The sequence below is a fragment of the Alligator sinensis genome, unplaced genomic scaffold (genome assembly GCF_000455745.1).
Source record: "Alligator sinensis unplaced genomic scaffold, ASM45574v1 scaffold741_1, whole genome shotgun sequence".
NCBI lineage: Eukaryota > Metazoa > Chordata > Crocodylia > Alligatoridae > Alligator > Alligator sinensis.
The window spans coordinates 1,642,374-1,658,021 of NW_005842212.1; the positions used below are offsets into that span (position 1 = coordinate 1,642,374).

General features: G+C 40.1%; 1 protein-coding gene across 9 annotated transcripts in view; it reads left to right on the forward strand.

Annotated features, from left to right (window-relative positions):
- Positions 1-15,648, forward strand: part of FAM13B (family with sequence similarity 13 member B) — a 64,996-nt gene that overhangs the window by 26,857 nt on the left and 22,491 nt on the right. For 8 of the 9 annotated variants that reach the window (XM_025207852.1, XM_014521389.2, XM_006026856.3 and 5 more), the window contains 2 exons: positions 11,199-11,351; positions 13,178-13,310. The exons of the other annotated variant lie outside the window; for it this stretch is intronic. In XM_025207852.1, the coding sequence (XP_025063637.1) occupies positions 11,199-11,351; positions 13,178-13,310 (286 nt within the window). The remainder of the gene's footprint in view (positions 1-11,198; positions 11,352-13,177; positions 13,311-15,648) is intronic. 9 annotated transcript variants of the gene reach the window in all.

Sequence of the window (15,648 nt, forward strand, 5' to 3'; positions counted from 1 at the left end):
ATGCACTCCCTACTTGACTGTGGTATGGCAAGTTTTTTATCTGTTGGCAAAGTATATAAAGATTCAATTTAAATTAATTAGAATTCTAAATAAAATTTGCTCAGTGCTGAATGGTGTAATGTTATAGAAGTTGCATATGTAGGGATTGCAAACACTTAGAGACTTAGTTTGTAATCCACCATTTAAAATTGAACAGCTAGAGGACTATTCATAAAGCTGGGTCTGATGGTAATTGAACAGGTGGAACCTCCAATGAAGTCACAAGTTTGGTGGTTGCTCTTGCCCATTCATATACAGAGAAGGACAGCTAGGATGGATGATTGGTAATCTGGAGAGGCTTCCATATGAGGAGGAACTAAGTGTAAAACTCTTCAGCTTGAGGAAAAGATGATTGGGAATGGATACAATGAGATGTATAAAATAACGAGTATCGTAGAGAATGCAAATAGGGATTTTTCTTTTTGTGCTTACTCAGTATTGGAAATAGGGAACACATGACAAAGTTGTTAGTAAGCAGGTATAAAACAAGGAAGTACATTTTCATGCAGTGTGTAGTTAACTTAAACCCATTGTCACATGTTGTTGCAGAGGATAGGAAATTAACCAGATCAAAGGAAGATTGGTCAGTTTCATGCAGAAAAGGCCCATTGTGGGTATGAAACATGGTATTTAAGGCTGATTATTAGGATTTTGTAGGCCTCTGAATGCTGGAAGCAGCAAGGAAAGAGGGGCAGCAGACAGATCAGTGGATAAGCCCTGTATAAATTCCCTTCCCCTTAACATCTGTTTTCTGTCACTGAGAGGTGCAGGATACTGGGCTAGATGGATCCATGGTCCACCCCAGTCTGGTACTTATGGTTTTCACAAAGGGGTTCCTTTGGGCAGACTATTGTGGTCACACACTGCTCTTTGGCACATTAGAACTAAAATTTAGGTGCAGCACAGGAAAATATCCCCAAAAGTTGGAGAGAATGTTAAAGATTGGCTTCTTTCCCCATTGTACATTTTTAAAGTGATATAGATATGAAAAACTTAAATCTAGAGTTCAACAAGAAAAGAGTTTTGGCGTCAAAATCTTCCTTTATTTAAGACTGACACTGACACTTTAAAGAGAAGATGCACCAGCCTAAAATCATACTTTTGTCTGGAAAACAGACAGGTGCCTACAGGTAATATGTAAGGTATTTTCTATTTCAGTTTTACTTTATGGGCTTTACAGCATTTCTGCATATAAGGCAGTCCTTGACTTACAACATTTCGAGCTATAACGTTTCACACTTACAATGTTTGTAAATTGACACCGTTTCAACTTTCTGATGTCCGTTTCGACTTTACAATGCTTGATCCAACGCAATGCCACACCTGCAAACAAGTTCTCTGTATCGCCCATCTCCCAAACTTCCTCAGACATTTTCTTTAAGAAAGCAGCCATAACTCCTGAGAAGACTCCAGCCAAGAACCCTTCAAAAAGTCCAACCAAGAGCCCCTCAAAAAGTCCAGCAAAGTCACCTCAAAGAAGTCCTTCCAAATCCATGTGATTGCTATTTACATACATTATAAATCTAGGTACACTATAAATACATTAATGTATAATTGATTGAGTACAAAATTCTGGGTTATTTTTGGTGAAAATAGGGTATCGGGCCTTGGTTCAGGAACCAATTTATAAAACTGTTTCCTATGGGAAAAATCGGTTCCGAGTTAAGCTTCGAATTAAGATGTGGTTTTCAGGAACCAATTGTGTCGTACGTCCGAAGGTTGCCTGTAGTTGCTTTTACAGTTTCCTCTCTCTAGTCAGTTCCTTGTTAGGTATTTTACATAGCAACAGAAGAGAGAAGAAAACACTTTAAGAGAAGAAAACTGATGGTAAAAACCAGAACTGCAGAGGGGGATTTTAAGAGAAGGTTGAGTGCCTGAAACTGTCTTGTCTCCTCAAAACTGACTAGGTTCAGGTTGTGTCACTTCTTTGATACCTACCTAATGTCCTAACTTTAAGTGTTCACTTTAATAAAACTGGTAAAACAACCAAGTGGAAATTATGCTACTTTTGTAACTGAAATGGGATTTGTTATGCTTGCTATAATTTGTGACAATAATATAGCTGCTTGTGTTTAAAAAAAGGAGAACCTCATTTTTAGTTTCTACCTCAAGGAGTAAAATGTTCTAACTAGGGTTTAAAATTATTGTATTAAGCATAAATAGAAAATGTGATGAGAGATTGCTTTTCAGGCTGTTAAGTTTAACTGTCAAATATAATCTGTTACTAAGTTTAGGATTAATTAAAAATGAATCAATAGTACTAATTCTTGTTTTTTCATTGAGTAAAAGTTAAAATTTTATTTTAAAAGAATTTTTCAACTTTTAACCTTTTAGTAGTGATTTTAAATTCTCTCAGATGTCTTTTGAATCCATTTTTCATCGTGTACATTTATAAAGGCACAGTTTTAATGGAAACTGAGGAAGTTGCATTTTACATATGGTCTAATTGGACCTAATGGATGGAGTGTTAGTGCAAAGGCAATCTGAGTACGTATCTTCAAAGCTCTAGCTCTAATAATTCAGTTTCTGAACTTAGTCTTTTTTTTTTTTTTTTTTTTTTTTTACTGACAGTATATTTTCAAGCGATTTACTAAAGGACAAACAAGATGTTAAAAGGTGTTACGTGTTATTATATTGACTTGTTAACATTTCTGAAATGTTATATATGGATTTAAGATACCTGGAGAGGTATTTTTGCTAGCTCCTTTAAATATTGCATTGAAGAATTGCATCAAGATGAGACTTCTTTGTCAGGTGCCGCATTTATTTTTATACAATGTGGAAATAAATATTTTGTGGCTTTAATATAAAATATATATATATATATATATATATATATTTGCGGATTTCATATATATAATAATAATTATTATTTTGTGGATATAAATCCTTTTCTTCCATTCCATCAGGGGGAAAATAGTATACGGTTATGTTCATACCCCATATGCACCAGAATGGGGTGAATTTAAGTTGCGCAGATGATGTTGACTGTGTCCAACTTCAGTATTTGTTGCATGTAATACCCTCATTTTTAAAAAGCCTATCAAGAAACTCTTTGAAAGAAGAACCTTTCAAACCAATGACCTGCATCAGGTTATGGTTTGCTTATTGTAGAACAGAGTGACAGGCCACCTTTAGATTTTAATAATTTGAGAAGTGTAATATGTGTCTACTTAACATCATGCATTTTTTTTAAAGAGGAAGAATAGGAGGAATCCCATTTTGGATGCACAGTATTTGATAACATGGGCAATAGGTAGTAATGTAGCCTGACTGGGTGACTGCTTAGAATACAGCACCTAGATTAAACATTTCAGTAATATTTGATTAATAACCCCTGCTCCCCAAGCAGAGGAGCACTTCTGTTGTTCACTCGTTGGTACTACATATTTAGAAGCAGCAGTGTGTGCTTTATCAGAAACCTTTTCACTCATAAGGTGAAAAATCCCTGAACTTTATCTTCTCTGCTGGATTTCATGCATCAGTGTTTACAAACTCACTTTTCCAAACTGATTTTTAAAGAGAAGCTATTGAGATAATTGCTTAAAAACCCCCCCTATTGCGGTAGTATGCTGAATTTTCAGCAGCTGTCTTCATTTTTCACCAGTTATACTAGCAATGTTACTTTTTTGCAGTTCATTCATCTTAATTGTTGCAGGCTCGTTCCATTTTTATGACTCTGAAATGTGTGCATTCTGTGGGGGTTTCAAAGTGAGATGCATAAAAAGGTGAAAAGTGAAGGAGAGCAAGTTCTGCAACCGTCTGCTCTATATTCAGAGAAAGCAGCTCCTCTGTACTTATAACTATAGTGTTGTTTTAATTACATTAGCTGCAATTTAAAAAGGCCCTTTAATGTTGAGGAGTACACCATGCTGAATAAACACATTTTTTGTCTTTCTTTGCTGCTAAGATGCTTACTGAACAAAAATGTCTGAATTAGCAGAAAGTAGATGGTGAATATCTGCATAGGACCTCTTGTTACTTTCCTACTGTCCAAATGTATGTCCACGTTTTACTCCCAGAATTAAAAAGCATGAAGTACACAGTAGGAAGGCTTGCAAATGTTGATTGGACAGCTTTATTGTCAGTTGTGACCTCATGTTGCAGTCTCTTTCTATTTAGACTGCAGGGTTTAGTGCAGCACTACAGAAGTACTGTCTGACAAACAGCTATCGAAACCAAACGGGCAGTATGCATAAACAGCAGCCAACGTCCGACTTCATTGTTTTTCAAATGAAGCATTTTTACATCAAGTGCTCATTTGGAATAGCAAAAATATTCAGAATGGCCTGCAAAGTTCTGCTGCACAGGTAAATAAATTAAAAATACTAGTTTCGGCATGATTTTAAGTAAGACTTCTTTGTGTAAGAGTACCGTTTCCTCTTTACATGACTTGAGGCAATAATGTTACCGCTGGTCAGAAGATAACGGGCTATAAAAGCTTAAATGCAGTCATTAAAGGCATGAAGGGAAATCTGATATGCTCTGCCTGGCTAGTTGCTGTTATTTTTGGGTATCAGTTGCCTTTTTTACAGGGCTATTCACAGGAAGGAGAAAAGGGACAGAAGGAATTATTAGGACTGAGGGAGGTGCCAAAATATGGTAGCAGTTTCGAATAGGAAGATATTTATCTTTTCTTGGTAATGCTGTGTCATTCTGCATTAAGACTGTTGCAATGTACATTGTGGCTTGTATAAAATACATTATTGGACTGTGGTACTGGGTTCTTAATTTTAAATATATTTTCCTCTGACTGCCACACTTTCAAACGTGCTTAATTGCTAAAGTGATTAGAGTTGAAGATGCAACATAATTTCATAAGCTTTAAGAGGATTCCCCAGGCTTTGGAGCAGTGCTGATTAATGCACATCTTTTGTTGAGTATCTCTGTTGCATCCCAGGTGTGTATTAAGAGCACTAGACTGAATGAATGATATAAAGCTTTATATCGGACAGCATAAAAGTTGTCTGTTGGACCTGGAGGATTTGGTAGTCAGAGTGTCACGTTTGAAACAAATTGGACTCCTCGAAAGCATCACTTTGAATCCCAACAATGTTGATATACCCTCTTATTGTTTGAAGGTGGTTGGATAAAGTCCTGTATGGAGCCTTTCCTCTGTGAGAATATTAAAGATCCCATGTCATCAGAGTTTCGTAATACAGCACTTGTGCTGGTGTCCTTGACCAATAGCTCCCTTCTGCCCTCCTTCCCCAAGTGTTTTGCTCATACCGTCAACCTTGATTTTGTGGCTTTAATATAAAATATATATATATATATATATATATATATTTGCGGATTTCATATATATAATAATAATTATTATTTTGTGGATATAAATCCTTTTCTTCCATTCCATCAGGGGGAAAATAGTATACGGTTATGTTCATACCCCATATGCACCAGAATGGGGTGAATTTAAGTTGCGCAGATGATGTTGACTGTGTCCAACTTCAGTATTTGTTGCATGTAATACCCTCATTTTTAAAAAGCCTATCAAGAAACTCTTTGAAAGAAGAACCTTTCAAACCAATGACCTGCATCAGGTTATGGTTTGCTTATTGTAGAACAGAGTGACAGGCCACCTTTAGATTTTAATAATTTGAGAAGTGTAATATGTGTCTACTTAACATCATGCATTTTTTTTAAAGAGGAAGAATAGGAGGAATCCCATTTTGGATGCACAGTATTTGATAACATGGGCAATAGGTAGTAATGTAGCCTGACTGGGTGACTGCTTAGAATACAGCACCTAGATTAAACATTTCAGTAATATTTGATTAATAACCCCTGCTCCCCAAGCAGAGGAGCACTTCTGTTGTTCACTCGTTGGTACTACATATTTAGAAGCAGCAGTGTGTGCTTTATCAGAAACCTTTTCACTCATAAGGTGAAAAATCCCTGAACTTTATCTTCTCTGCTGGATTTCATGCATCAGTGTTTACAAACTCACTTTTCCAAACTGATTTTTAAAGAGAAGCTATTGAGATAATTGCTTAAAAACCCCCCCTATTGCGGTAGTATGCTGAATTTTCAGCAGCTGTCTTCATTTTTCACCAGTTATACTAGCAATGTTACTTTTTTGCAGTTCATTCATCTTAATTGTTGCAGGCTCGTTCCATTTTTATGACTCTGAAATGTGTGCATTCTGTGGGGGTTTCAAAGTGAGATGCATAAAAAGGTGAAAAGTGAAGGAGAGCAAGTTCTGCAACCGTCTGCTCTATATTCAGAGAAAGCAGCTCCTCTGTACTTATAACTATAGTGTTGTTTTAATTACATTAGCTGCAATTTAAAAAGGCCCTTTAATGTTGAGGAGTACACCATGCTGAATAAACACATTTTTTGTCTTTCTTTGCTGCTAAGATGCTTACTGAACAAAAATGTCTGAATTAGCAGAAAGTAGATGGTGAATATCTGCATAGGACCTCTTGTTACTTTCCTACTGTCCAAATGTATGTCCACGTTTTACTCCCAGAATTAAAAAGCATGAAGTACACAGTAGGAAGGCTTGCAAATGTTGATTGGACAGCTTTATTGTCAGTTGTGACCTCATGTTGCAGTCTCTTTCTATTTAGACTGCAGGGTTTAGTGCAGCACTACAGAAGTACTGTCTGACAAACAGCTATCGAAACCAAACGGGCAGTATGCATAAACAGCAGCCAACGTCCGACTTCATTGTTTTTCAAATGAAGCATTTTTACATCAAGTGCTCATTTGGAATAGCAAAAATATTCAGAATGGCCTGCAAAGTTCTGCTGCACAGGTAAATAAATTAAAAATACTAGTTTCGGCATGATTTTAAGTAAGACTTCTTTGTGTAAGAGTACCGTTTCCTCTTTACATGACTTGAGGCAATAATGTTACCGCTGGTCAGAAGATAACGGGCTATAAAAGCTTAAATGCAGTCATTAAAGGCATGAAGGGAAATCTGATATGCTCTGCCTGGCTAGTTGCTGTTATTTTTGGGTATCAGTTGCCTTTTTTACAGGGCTATTCACAGGAAGGAGAAAAGGGACAGAAGGAATTATTAGGACTGAGGGAGGTGCCAAAATATGGTAGCAGTTTCGAATAGGAAGATATTTATCTTTTCTTGGTAATGCTGTGTCATTCTGCATTAAGACTGTTGCAATGTACATTGTGGCTTGTATAAAATACATTATTGGACTGTGGTACTGGGTTCTTAATTTTAAATATATTTTCCTCTGACTGCCACACTTTCAAACGTGCTTAATTGCTAAAGTGATTAGAGTTGAAGATGCAACATAATTTCATAAGCTTTAAGAGGATTCCCCAGGCTTTGGAGCAGTGCTGATTAATGCACATCTTTTGTTGAGTATCTCTGTTGCATCCCAGGTGTGTATTAAGAGCACTAGACTGAATGAATGATATAAAGCTTTATATCGGACAGCATAAAAGTTGTCTGTTGGACCTGGAGGATTTGGTAGTCAGAGTGTCACGTTTGAAACAAATTGGACTCCTCGAAAGCATCACTTTGAATCCCAACAATGTTGATATACCCTCTTATTGTTTGAAGGTGGTTGGATAAAGTCCTGTATGGAGCCTTTCCTCTGTGAGAATATTAAAGATCCCATGTCATCAGAGTTTCGTAATACAGCACTTGTGCTGGTGTCCTTGACCAATAGCTCCCTTCTGCCCTCCTTCCCCAAGTGTTTTGCTCATACCGTCAACCTTGCTGCTTATCTCTTTTGTTCCTGTGAAGTATTTACGTGACTTGGCATTAGTTACCTGAAACATGTCCTGATATCTGTTGAAAGTTCTACTTTTGCTTTACTCCTATAACCTGACTCCTACGGAAATTTTTGTGATATATTTTAGATGGCACCTCTTGTTTGGTTTCCATGTAATCCCATCATTGACATTGTTGCTTATGTCATTGTTCTGTGGTATCGGGTCTTCTGCGCCAGCCCATACTCGTGTCAGTTTTGCTTCGTAGTTTATTTGTTGTCAAGATAAAATTTATCAACAGGAAAATGGCAGGGTTTGGGTTTTTTTAAATGAACGTGAAATGTATCTCTGTTTCAAATAAATTTGAAATCTAAACAGTGTGAAGTAAGAGACGAGCGTACTTGAAGGCTTGGGAATATTGCTTGATCCTGAATATCTGAAGTCGGTAGATGTGCTTTCATTCTTCTTGAGCTTAACAGGAATGTCTGTATGAGAGAGTACCTTAGGACCATTAGTGCTGGCTAAGTGTTGGGAATAGCTTGCACTAAAATATCATGAGCTAATGTGATATAGTCATCTCCCCTTTAAGAAATGTAAAGAATTTAAGAAAATCCTTCTTTCTTAGCACTACCTTTTTAAATTTTGTCCTTCCATCCTTGTTTATTGAAGTATGCTATCCCCGTAGCCCTTTTACTTGTGTGTATTTGGAGGAGTGGGACTGGAGATTGTGAGGAGCCGGTTACCAACTTGTCTGATGGTATTGTGGAGTAGATAATAAAAACTCTTAGCATGGGCCAGCGGTGGTAAGTCTGGACTGGACACCCCCTGATGTCTTTGAGCTGTGTTGAGATAAATAGGTAGATGTTCTTGGCTAACAGTTCAACACGTGTTAAGACACGTTGTAGCTAAATCCTTTTTAGTGTTATGGCAATGAGCAGTAGTAATATTTCCTATAATTCCTCAAACTCTTTACTGTACATTCAGGTTGTTATTTAAAAGTGGATTTCTAAATCTCTTCTTACTGCTGGCTCCCTTGTTACGTGGTCAGGAATAGCTGCTGGATTTGTTTTTGTTATGTAGTATGCCCAAAGATGGGTTAAGTGCCATTTCTTTTAATGGAAATGATGTTTTAATATCTTTTTCTTCTACACAAGGAAAAGTACTGATAAGACTCTTGACTGCCAGTGGCATTTATAATAGAGCATAGTTCTGCATTTAATTTGCTATAAGGAAGGATATTTATACATGCTCAAAGCCTTTTTTTCTTCTTTTTTAAGCAAGCATATCTACGCCAGCGAACAAAATCAGAGCTTCCTAATTAGTAAATCTGTAAAAGAGAACATTTTGTGATCTTTGATTGACTGGAGTGCATCTTGTTAAAATGTAACGCTGAATTACCAACAGCGTCTTTAGTACCTCACATCTCTGATATCCAAAGATCTCACAGTGCTTTTGAAATGGCAAATTAGCCTTAAACTCTTGGAGGTTGGGTGTCTTGATCTTAAATGACTGTCTAGGATGTGCTAAAACATCAGTTCAACAGTGCAAAATAAAATTATGCAGCAGTTTGACAGGCAGTGAAGAAGGTCTTGGTGAATTGGGGAGGACAGTGGGCAGAATAACTTGGAATTAGCTCTACGGCTATAGGTGAACAACAGCTTCCTTGCACAAAGGCGTTATGACCTGTTTTGAAACCAAATGATTGGTATGTGAAAGACTGCGTTTCAGTTGTCGATAGCTCTGTAACGTTATGGAACATCTGCTTTTAAGAGACTCAACAGTTGAATTTCTGCCACACCAGCTATCTAGTGAGCAGAGAGGTGGTTAGCCAGGTTAGTCTCAAGTCAGGCAAAAGATAAACCAGGTTTGCACCTTTAACTACCTCTCTGAACCACTTAATTTCTGAGGTAGCACCCTGCCGTACTTCTGTCTGTAATGCATTGATGTTCCTAAAGACCACGCTGTTAGGAGTTTTGGCCTTGCTTACCTTGTGATTGAGACAGCACCCCAGACCAATATTGTAGGCAGTGGCCACATCCAGGCGTGTGTGGACATTTGGTTACCTGGGGATCAACTAGTGGTGGCTTACCTTGTGCTGTCATTAATTGTCCCTGGGGAATGCCTGTGCCATGTGCACTCTGGCACATGTGGCAGATTCCCCAAGTGGGGTAGGGGAGGCTGGCCCCAGCAACCTTACCTGGGGTCCTCCTGGGGCTGCAGTGGCATCGATGCATGTGCATGGAGCCTGGCCAGCCGGCCAAGCTCCGGCAAGCCCCCACATGCGCTGCTCTGCAGATGTCTGCAGTGTCACATACCGCACAGCCGTGCTCATCTGGATGCCACCAGTGTGTTCAAATTTGTTCCATGCCCATGATTACTTATTTGAGCTGATGTAATTGCATGCAGTTCCATTGTCTTCCAAACTACTTCTTTGGTATTGAAAGTCTTTCTCAGAAGGTAACCCAGTTTTTCTCTGTTACAGTGCGCATATCTCTCCCCTAAGCATCTTGCCTGCCTCTGCAGAGTAAGTAGAAGTATTACGTAAAAGCTTGTATCCAAGTATACTGCTTTTCAGTCTGCCGCAGTTGGCATCCCTGCTTTTGGTAGAGATGGACTGCACGTGACCACAGTGGTTATTTATAGACTCTTAGTACCGAATATTCGGTTCTGCTGCATTTTGTATTTGTGTTTACTGGATGTGGGAGTGCAGGTTTTCCTGGTGCGACAGTATTGGTGTGCCTACGTCTTGTTTCTGTATTCCTTTGCTTTCTTTGGATGGGTACTTTAGCAATTTGGGCATAATTCCAAAATTGTCATTAGGGCCTTTTATTTTCCCCAGTAGACTTGTGGCAGTGTGTTTTGTTTTTTGTTTTGTTTTTAAACCATTTTGAGTTTAATCCTATTAAGTCAAGTTCAACAGGGCTTGCAAATATAATTGCAGAGGTAAAGACAACGCAAATAATTCCAGACCAGGCAAGTGTGAAACAGATGAGAAGAAAACTGTGACTCCCACCTGGGAGCTCTTCTTTACAAGTTTGTGGGGCTTTTTTTCTGCTGGTTGTCTAACAGTTGCTCACAGAGTTGGTTTGTATTATTAACCCATGCAGTTTTTTCAGTATATTTTCCCCCCCCCTCCAAGTTGTCTTACTACAAGCCGTTTTGGTAGGGGGCTCTCACTGATAAGTGTATGATGTACTGATTCATTTGAGACCTTTACATCTTACTGCAACCTAATGATAAAATTGTGTACATTTCTCATCAGTTTGCAGATAGCGAAAGTTCTGTTTACTCCAGTTATTCCTTATTTGAAAGACGAGCTATTTTGGGGGTTTTGTTGGGCATTGTCTTCGTCTATTGGGGAACCAAGATTTCTGTTTCATTAGGAGTCTTATTTTTCTGCTTTTTGATGCACAGATTTATTGATGCAGAGAAAATGAGGGACTTTCTTAATGAGAATTCTCTGTTTTTTTTGTTAGTATTTTGGAAAGAACAATTAGAGCAGCTGTGGAACAGCACCTTTTTGATCTGCAGAGCAGCATAGATCATGATCTCAAAAACTTACAGCAACACCGACTGGTCTGTAACAATGAAGCAAAAAGTGTTAACAGAGAAGAAGGATCTAACAACCAGTAAGACGCTTTTCTTATATCCATAGTATGCTACTCAGGAGTGATTGCTTTTAAATTTGTACTTCCTTAAACCATGGGTTTTCAATCTTTTTTTAACAAGTGTACCCCTTTTATCTCAAAGTTTCAGCTCATGTACCCCTTTTATATTTTTTTTCTTGTTTTTTAATGTTACCAATTATGTGATATAAGGCAGGCTACACTAATTAACATTAAATGCATTATTAATATATGCATTAAATATTTATCATGGTTACGCCACAACAGTTTGGGCCTGGCTGTGTGACGCCATGTGCCTCCTGCTGCTGGGCAGGTGGCTTAGCCAGCGCATAGGAGGCACATGGTGTTGCGCTGGCACCAGCAGTGGGATGCGGAGTGCAGCCCACAGTGGCAGCTGCCTCCACCTCGCGCACAGATTGGGGCAGCACGTGCCCACTGTGCCTGTCCCAGGGGTGCGCACAGCAGCGGGAGCCCCCCATGCCTCTGGACAAGTCGCTGGGGCTCCAAGTGTCCCGCAGTTTGACCCGGCTCTGGGGCCTCATCCACCCCAGCCCGCTGCCTGTCATTGCCTCACTCCCTCCCTCATCTCAGGACCTTGATCTGCACCCCCTGCCCCTTTCCCACGACAGACCTACCTGCTGGGGTGGTACACTCATGCATTTAGCCCCCCCCCAATCATATTTTCTTCCTCTGCCTATGGGGAGGGAGTGGGGCTGGGGCAGGGACAGGTGCTGCACAGCAGGGTTAGAGTGTGGGACAGAGCTGCGGCTTGTCCAGGGCAGGGCAGATGGCTCCCACTGCTGCACGCACCCCAGGAGAATATGAGGGGCGTGTGCCCCCGATCTGTGTGCGGGGTGAGGGTAGGCTGCTGCTGGGGGCTGGGCTGGGTTGTGCTCGGGACAGGCGGCGGTGGTGCTGGGAGGGGAGGGGCTGCACACCTACTGGTTCCATTTGAGAAAACGTCATTCTTGACGGGGATCTTTCTGAGTCATAAGTGTGGTGATTGGAGAAGCGTCATTTAGAACCTTGACCAGGCTCTTAATTGAATATCTTTCACAGAACTGTACAGCCGTCTAAATACCTTTATGGTTCTGGGTTTTAATTGCATAAGATTGAAAAATAAAGGAAGAGAAGTTATTCATTCAAACCACTATAAGAAGACATTTTCAAATTTTAAAAAATTCTGACCTGTATCAGGAAATGGTGATAGAAGGAAGTAGTTTATTATAAAAAGTTTTAAAAAAACCACAATTAATATATCTTCCAAAACAAATTAAACCAAATTAGAATATCCATAAAGTGAAGTCATGTAGTCACCCAAATCCTGTCATAAGCTTATTCCTTTTGCGATAGCCAAAGCGTGTTAATGGATGGCTCCCATCACAAGGCTAAAGGCTATCTTGTTCATCTTAAATTTCTGTTGGTTTCACGTTTCGGGGCCTTGGGGCTGCATTTCCAAATAATTCTGATTAACCAAGCTATTGAGGATTAACAGACCAATTTTGTAGTAGACATTGACTGATAATATTCCTTCAAGAGCTGATCCAAGTCCTATAAAGTGTGCAGGCAAAGGATTATTTTTGTAATGCAGAAAGCCACAACACAACAAAAGAACACGTTACCCCAAACCAGCTTAATATTGGGTAAAAAGTTTAATTAAGCAAGGAAAAGATGCTTGTTAAACTTTCAGCCCTTCTTGGTAGCCATGTTCACTACGCTTATGATTCAGGTAGCCCTAAAATGTGAGGATTTTTAAATAAATTCGAAAACTTGAAAATGTAAAGCTGTCGAGGGACCTTCTAATCCGTTTGTCTGCTGTCATCTCCTAGGGATGATGTTACTAAAGGTAATGATGATAATAGCTGTGAGAACACGAGAGACTGTTCTGAAGCGCTGGTTTGTGCTGATTTAGACAATGAAGTTATACAGCCTGACTCTGTTACAGAGGAAGATGATGATCAGGTAAGATGAATACATACTCTGCTGTATGTCAGAGCAGCAGGATCCTCTGGTTAGAGTACAGAGTTGGACAGGAGATGTGGGTCTTTATTTATGGTTGCTTGACTTGCTGTCTTGCCTTGTGAAAGGTCACTTGCTTTTTCTACCAGACCTGAGTCTCTTTAAAATGCAGTAGCACAGGTCCATTTCTCCTCTTTTTGTTTGCAACTTAAGTGGCTCAGACTTCCCTCTACTACCTTCTTCCTTTACAGAAACTGCCTTCCCGGTTGGTTGGGTAGGTTTGTGCATGATCAGGCATGGGGGTCACTTGTACCAGCACATGAGTCAGGAAAGATTGCTGGAATAAGATGATGCAGCTGTTTCCTTACTAATGGATTTGAGGAGGGACTGTGAAGGTGACCAGTGGGCCAGCCAGCATGTACTTTATACTGTGGCAGCAGCATGGCGGTAGCGTGAGCACGCTTCACTCACCTGCTGCTGCTGACATCCAAATCCAGAAGTATGGTAGTCGTTCTGCCTGGTGTCCCACTGTGGCAGCTCCTGAGGGCTTGCTCTCCAGAGTGTTTTGAGTGAGCCCATTGGGATGACCCTGGAGTAGCCTCATCAGCATACTTCTGGGTTTGGAGCGTCAGTGGGAGCACGGTGGGCAGGCACGCTTGGGAACGCCCCAGCTAGAGCCTGCTGCTGCTGGAATGCAGGTGTGACTTTACTGACAGCAGTTTTGTGCTTGTTCCCAGGAGTAGTTGGGGAAAGAAGGCAAGTTTTTGTCACTAATGCATTGAGTTCTCCTAGCCACACCAGTAGCTTTGATACTTCCCTGTGCTTGCCGTGGACGACTTTGTGGTGGGGACCTGTTCCTTTGCTTTCTGACGTACTACTTGTCTCTGAAGCAGCTTCTCAATCTCTGTTGCCTTGAGACAATACAATGCACTCCTAGTACTGTTTGGCTCAAAAGCAGCATTTAAAATATTGCAAATAGGTTAAAATGCAGAAAGCAGTTTTTAACCTGTTTTTTTAATACTTTGGAGCAGATCAGCTGTCAACAAACTTTTTAAAATGTGATCTTACTGTTGTCTATTACACTTGAATTGGGTGCTTTCACACCACTGAAAGAGAAACCAACACTTTAAATTAGAACAGATGCATAGCACTATAAAAAGTGCTTATGTTCAAGAACTGTTTGCTTCATATGCCGTCCAGTTTTGATTTGTGCCGCATATTGTGCATATCCTAAATTTCCCAAACTTTTAAATCCTGAACTGTGCTAGCTGCTTTTAACAGGAAAACATCAATCTCCCTTGTGTTTAGGAGTATCATTTAATCTTGCAGGAATACAAAACCAGTGGTGCTCAGCCTCTTGGCCCTGCGGGCCACATGAGTGGCACAGGGCAGGTCCAAGGGCTGGACTGGGGCCCTGAGCCAAGACCATGCCACCCCCACCCAGCCCTGCACACTAGGATTGGGCTTTGTGCTGGCCCTGTCTGCCAGAATAGGGCCCTATATCACCCCCGTATGCTGGGTATTGGGTCCTGCACTACATACCTGATCTAGTACACAGGTTCATGCTGTCCAGCCTATGGGGCTTCCCACGGGTCTGGAAACTTGGTAGCAGGGAAACAGTTACTGATTCCCTGCTGCCAAATTTTCACACCTGTAGGGAAACCCCACTGCCTGGATGACATGGCTCTGAGGGCTGAAGGCCAGGGGTTGAGCACCCTTGTACTAAACAGTTAGTTGCTGATTAAACCAAAGCAGCTGATGATAATATGCAAGAGAACATAGTATTGTCACTTCGGGTGTTTGTCATCTGTCCAAATAATTCCGAATAATCTTTTCTTAACCAAAAATATCACCAAGCGGTCACTGACTAGATCCGTGGTGAACGGGTGGTAGTGATCTACAACTATAGTCTTCATCTCTGTTTTGCATTTTATAATCCTAGGCTGTAAGACGCCTGAGCAGAGACTCTTGCATGTTCCCATAGGGCCCAAGATAATGAGGCCCTACCCCTTGCTTGGATCCCCTTGGCACTACAGTAGTACAGATGATAAAACCTACTCGTAATGTAATCCAGTATCTGAGTTCATCTACTCTGCTCTTCTGGTTTTTGGCCCAACCTGCTGTCATTCAGTTACTGTGAAGCAACCCCAGGCATTTACTTGAGCTGTCGTAAGAAATGATATCCCTTAATTGTTCTTTGTCATTGCTTTTGCATCAATACATATTGTTTAAAATTTTCTTTTGGCTAACTAACACTCCTCTGAATACTGATTCCTTAAGTTTTAATACCAAATCTCTCAATAAAATGTTTAATAAATTGCTGTTGACAGACATAAACTAA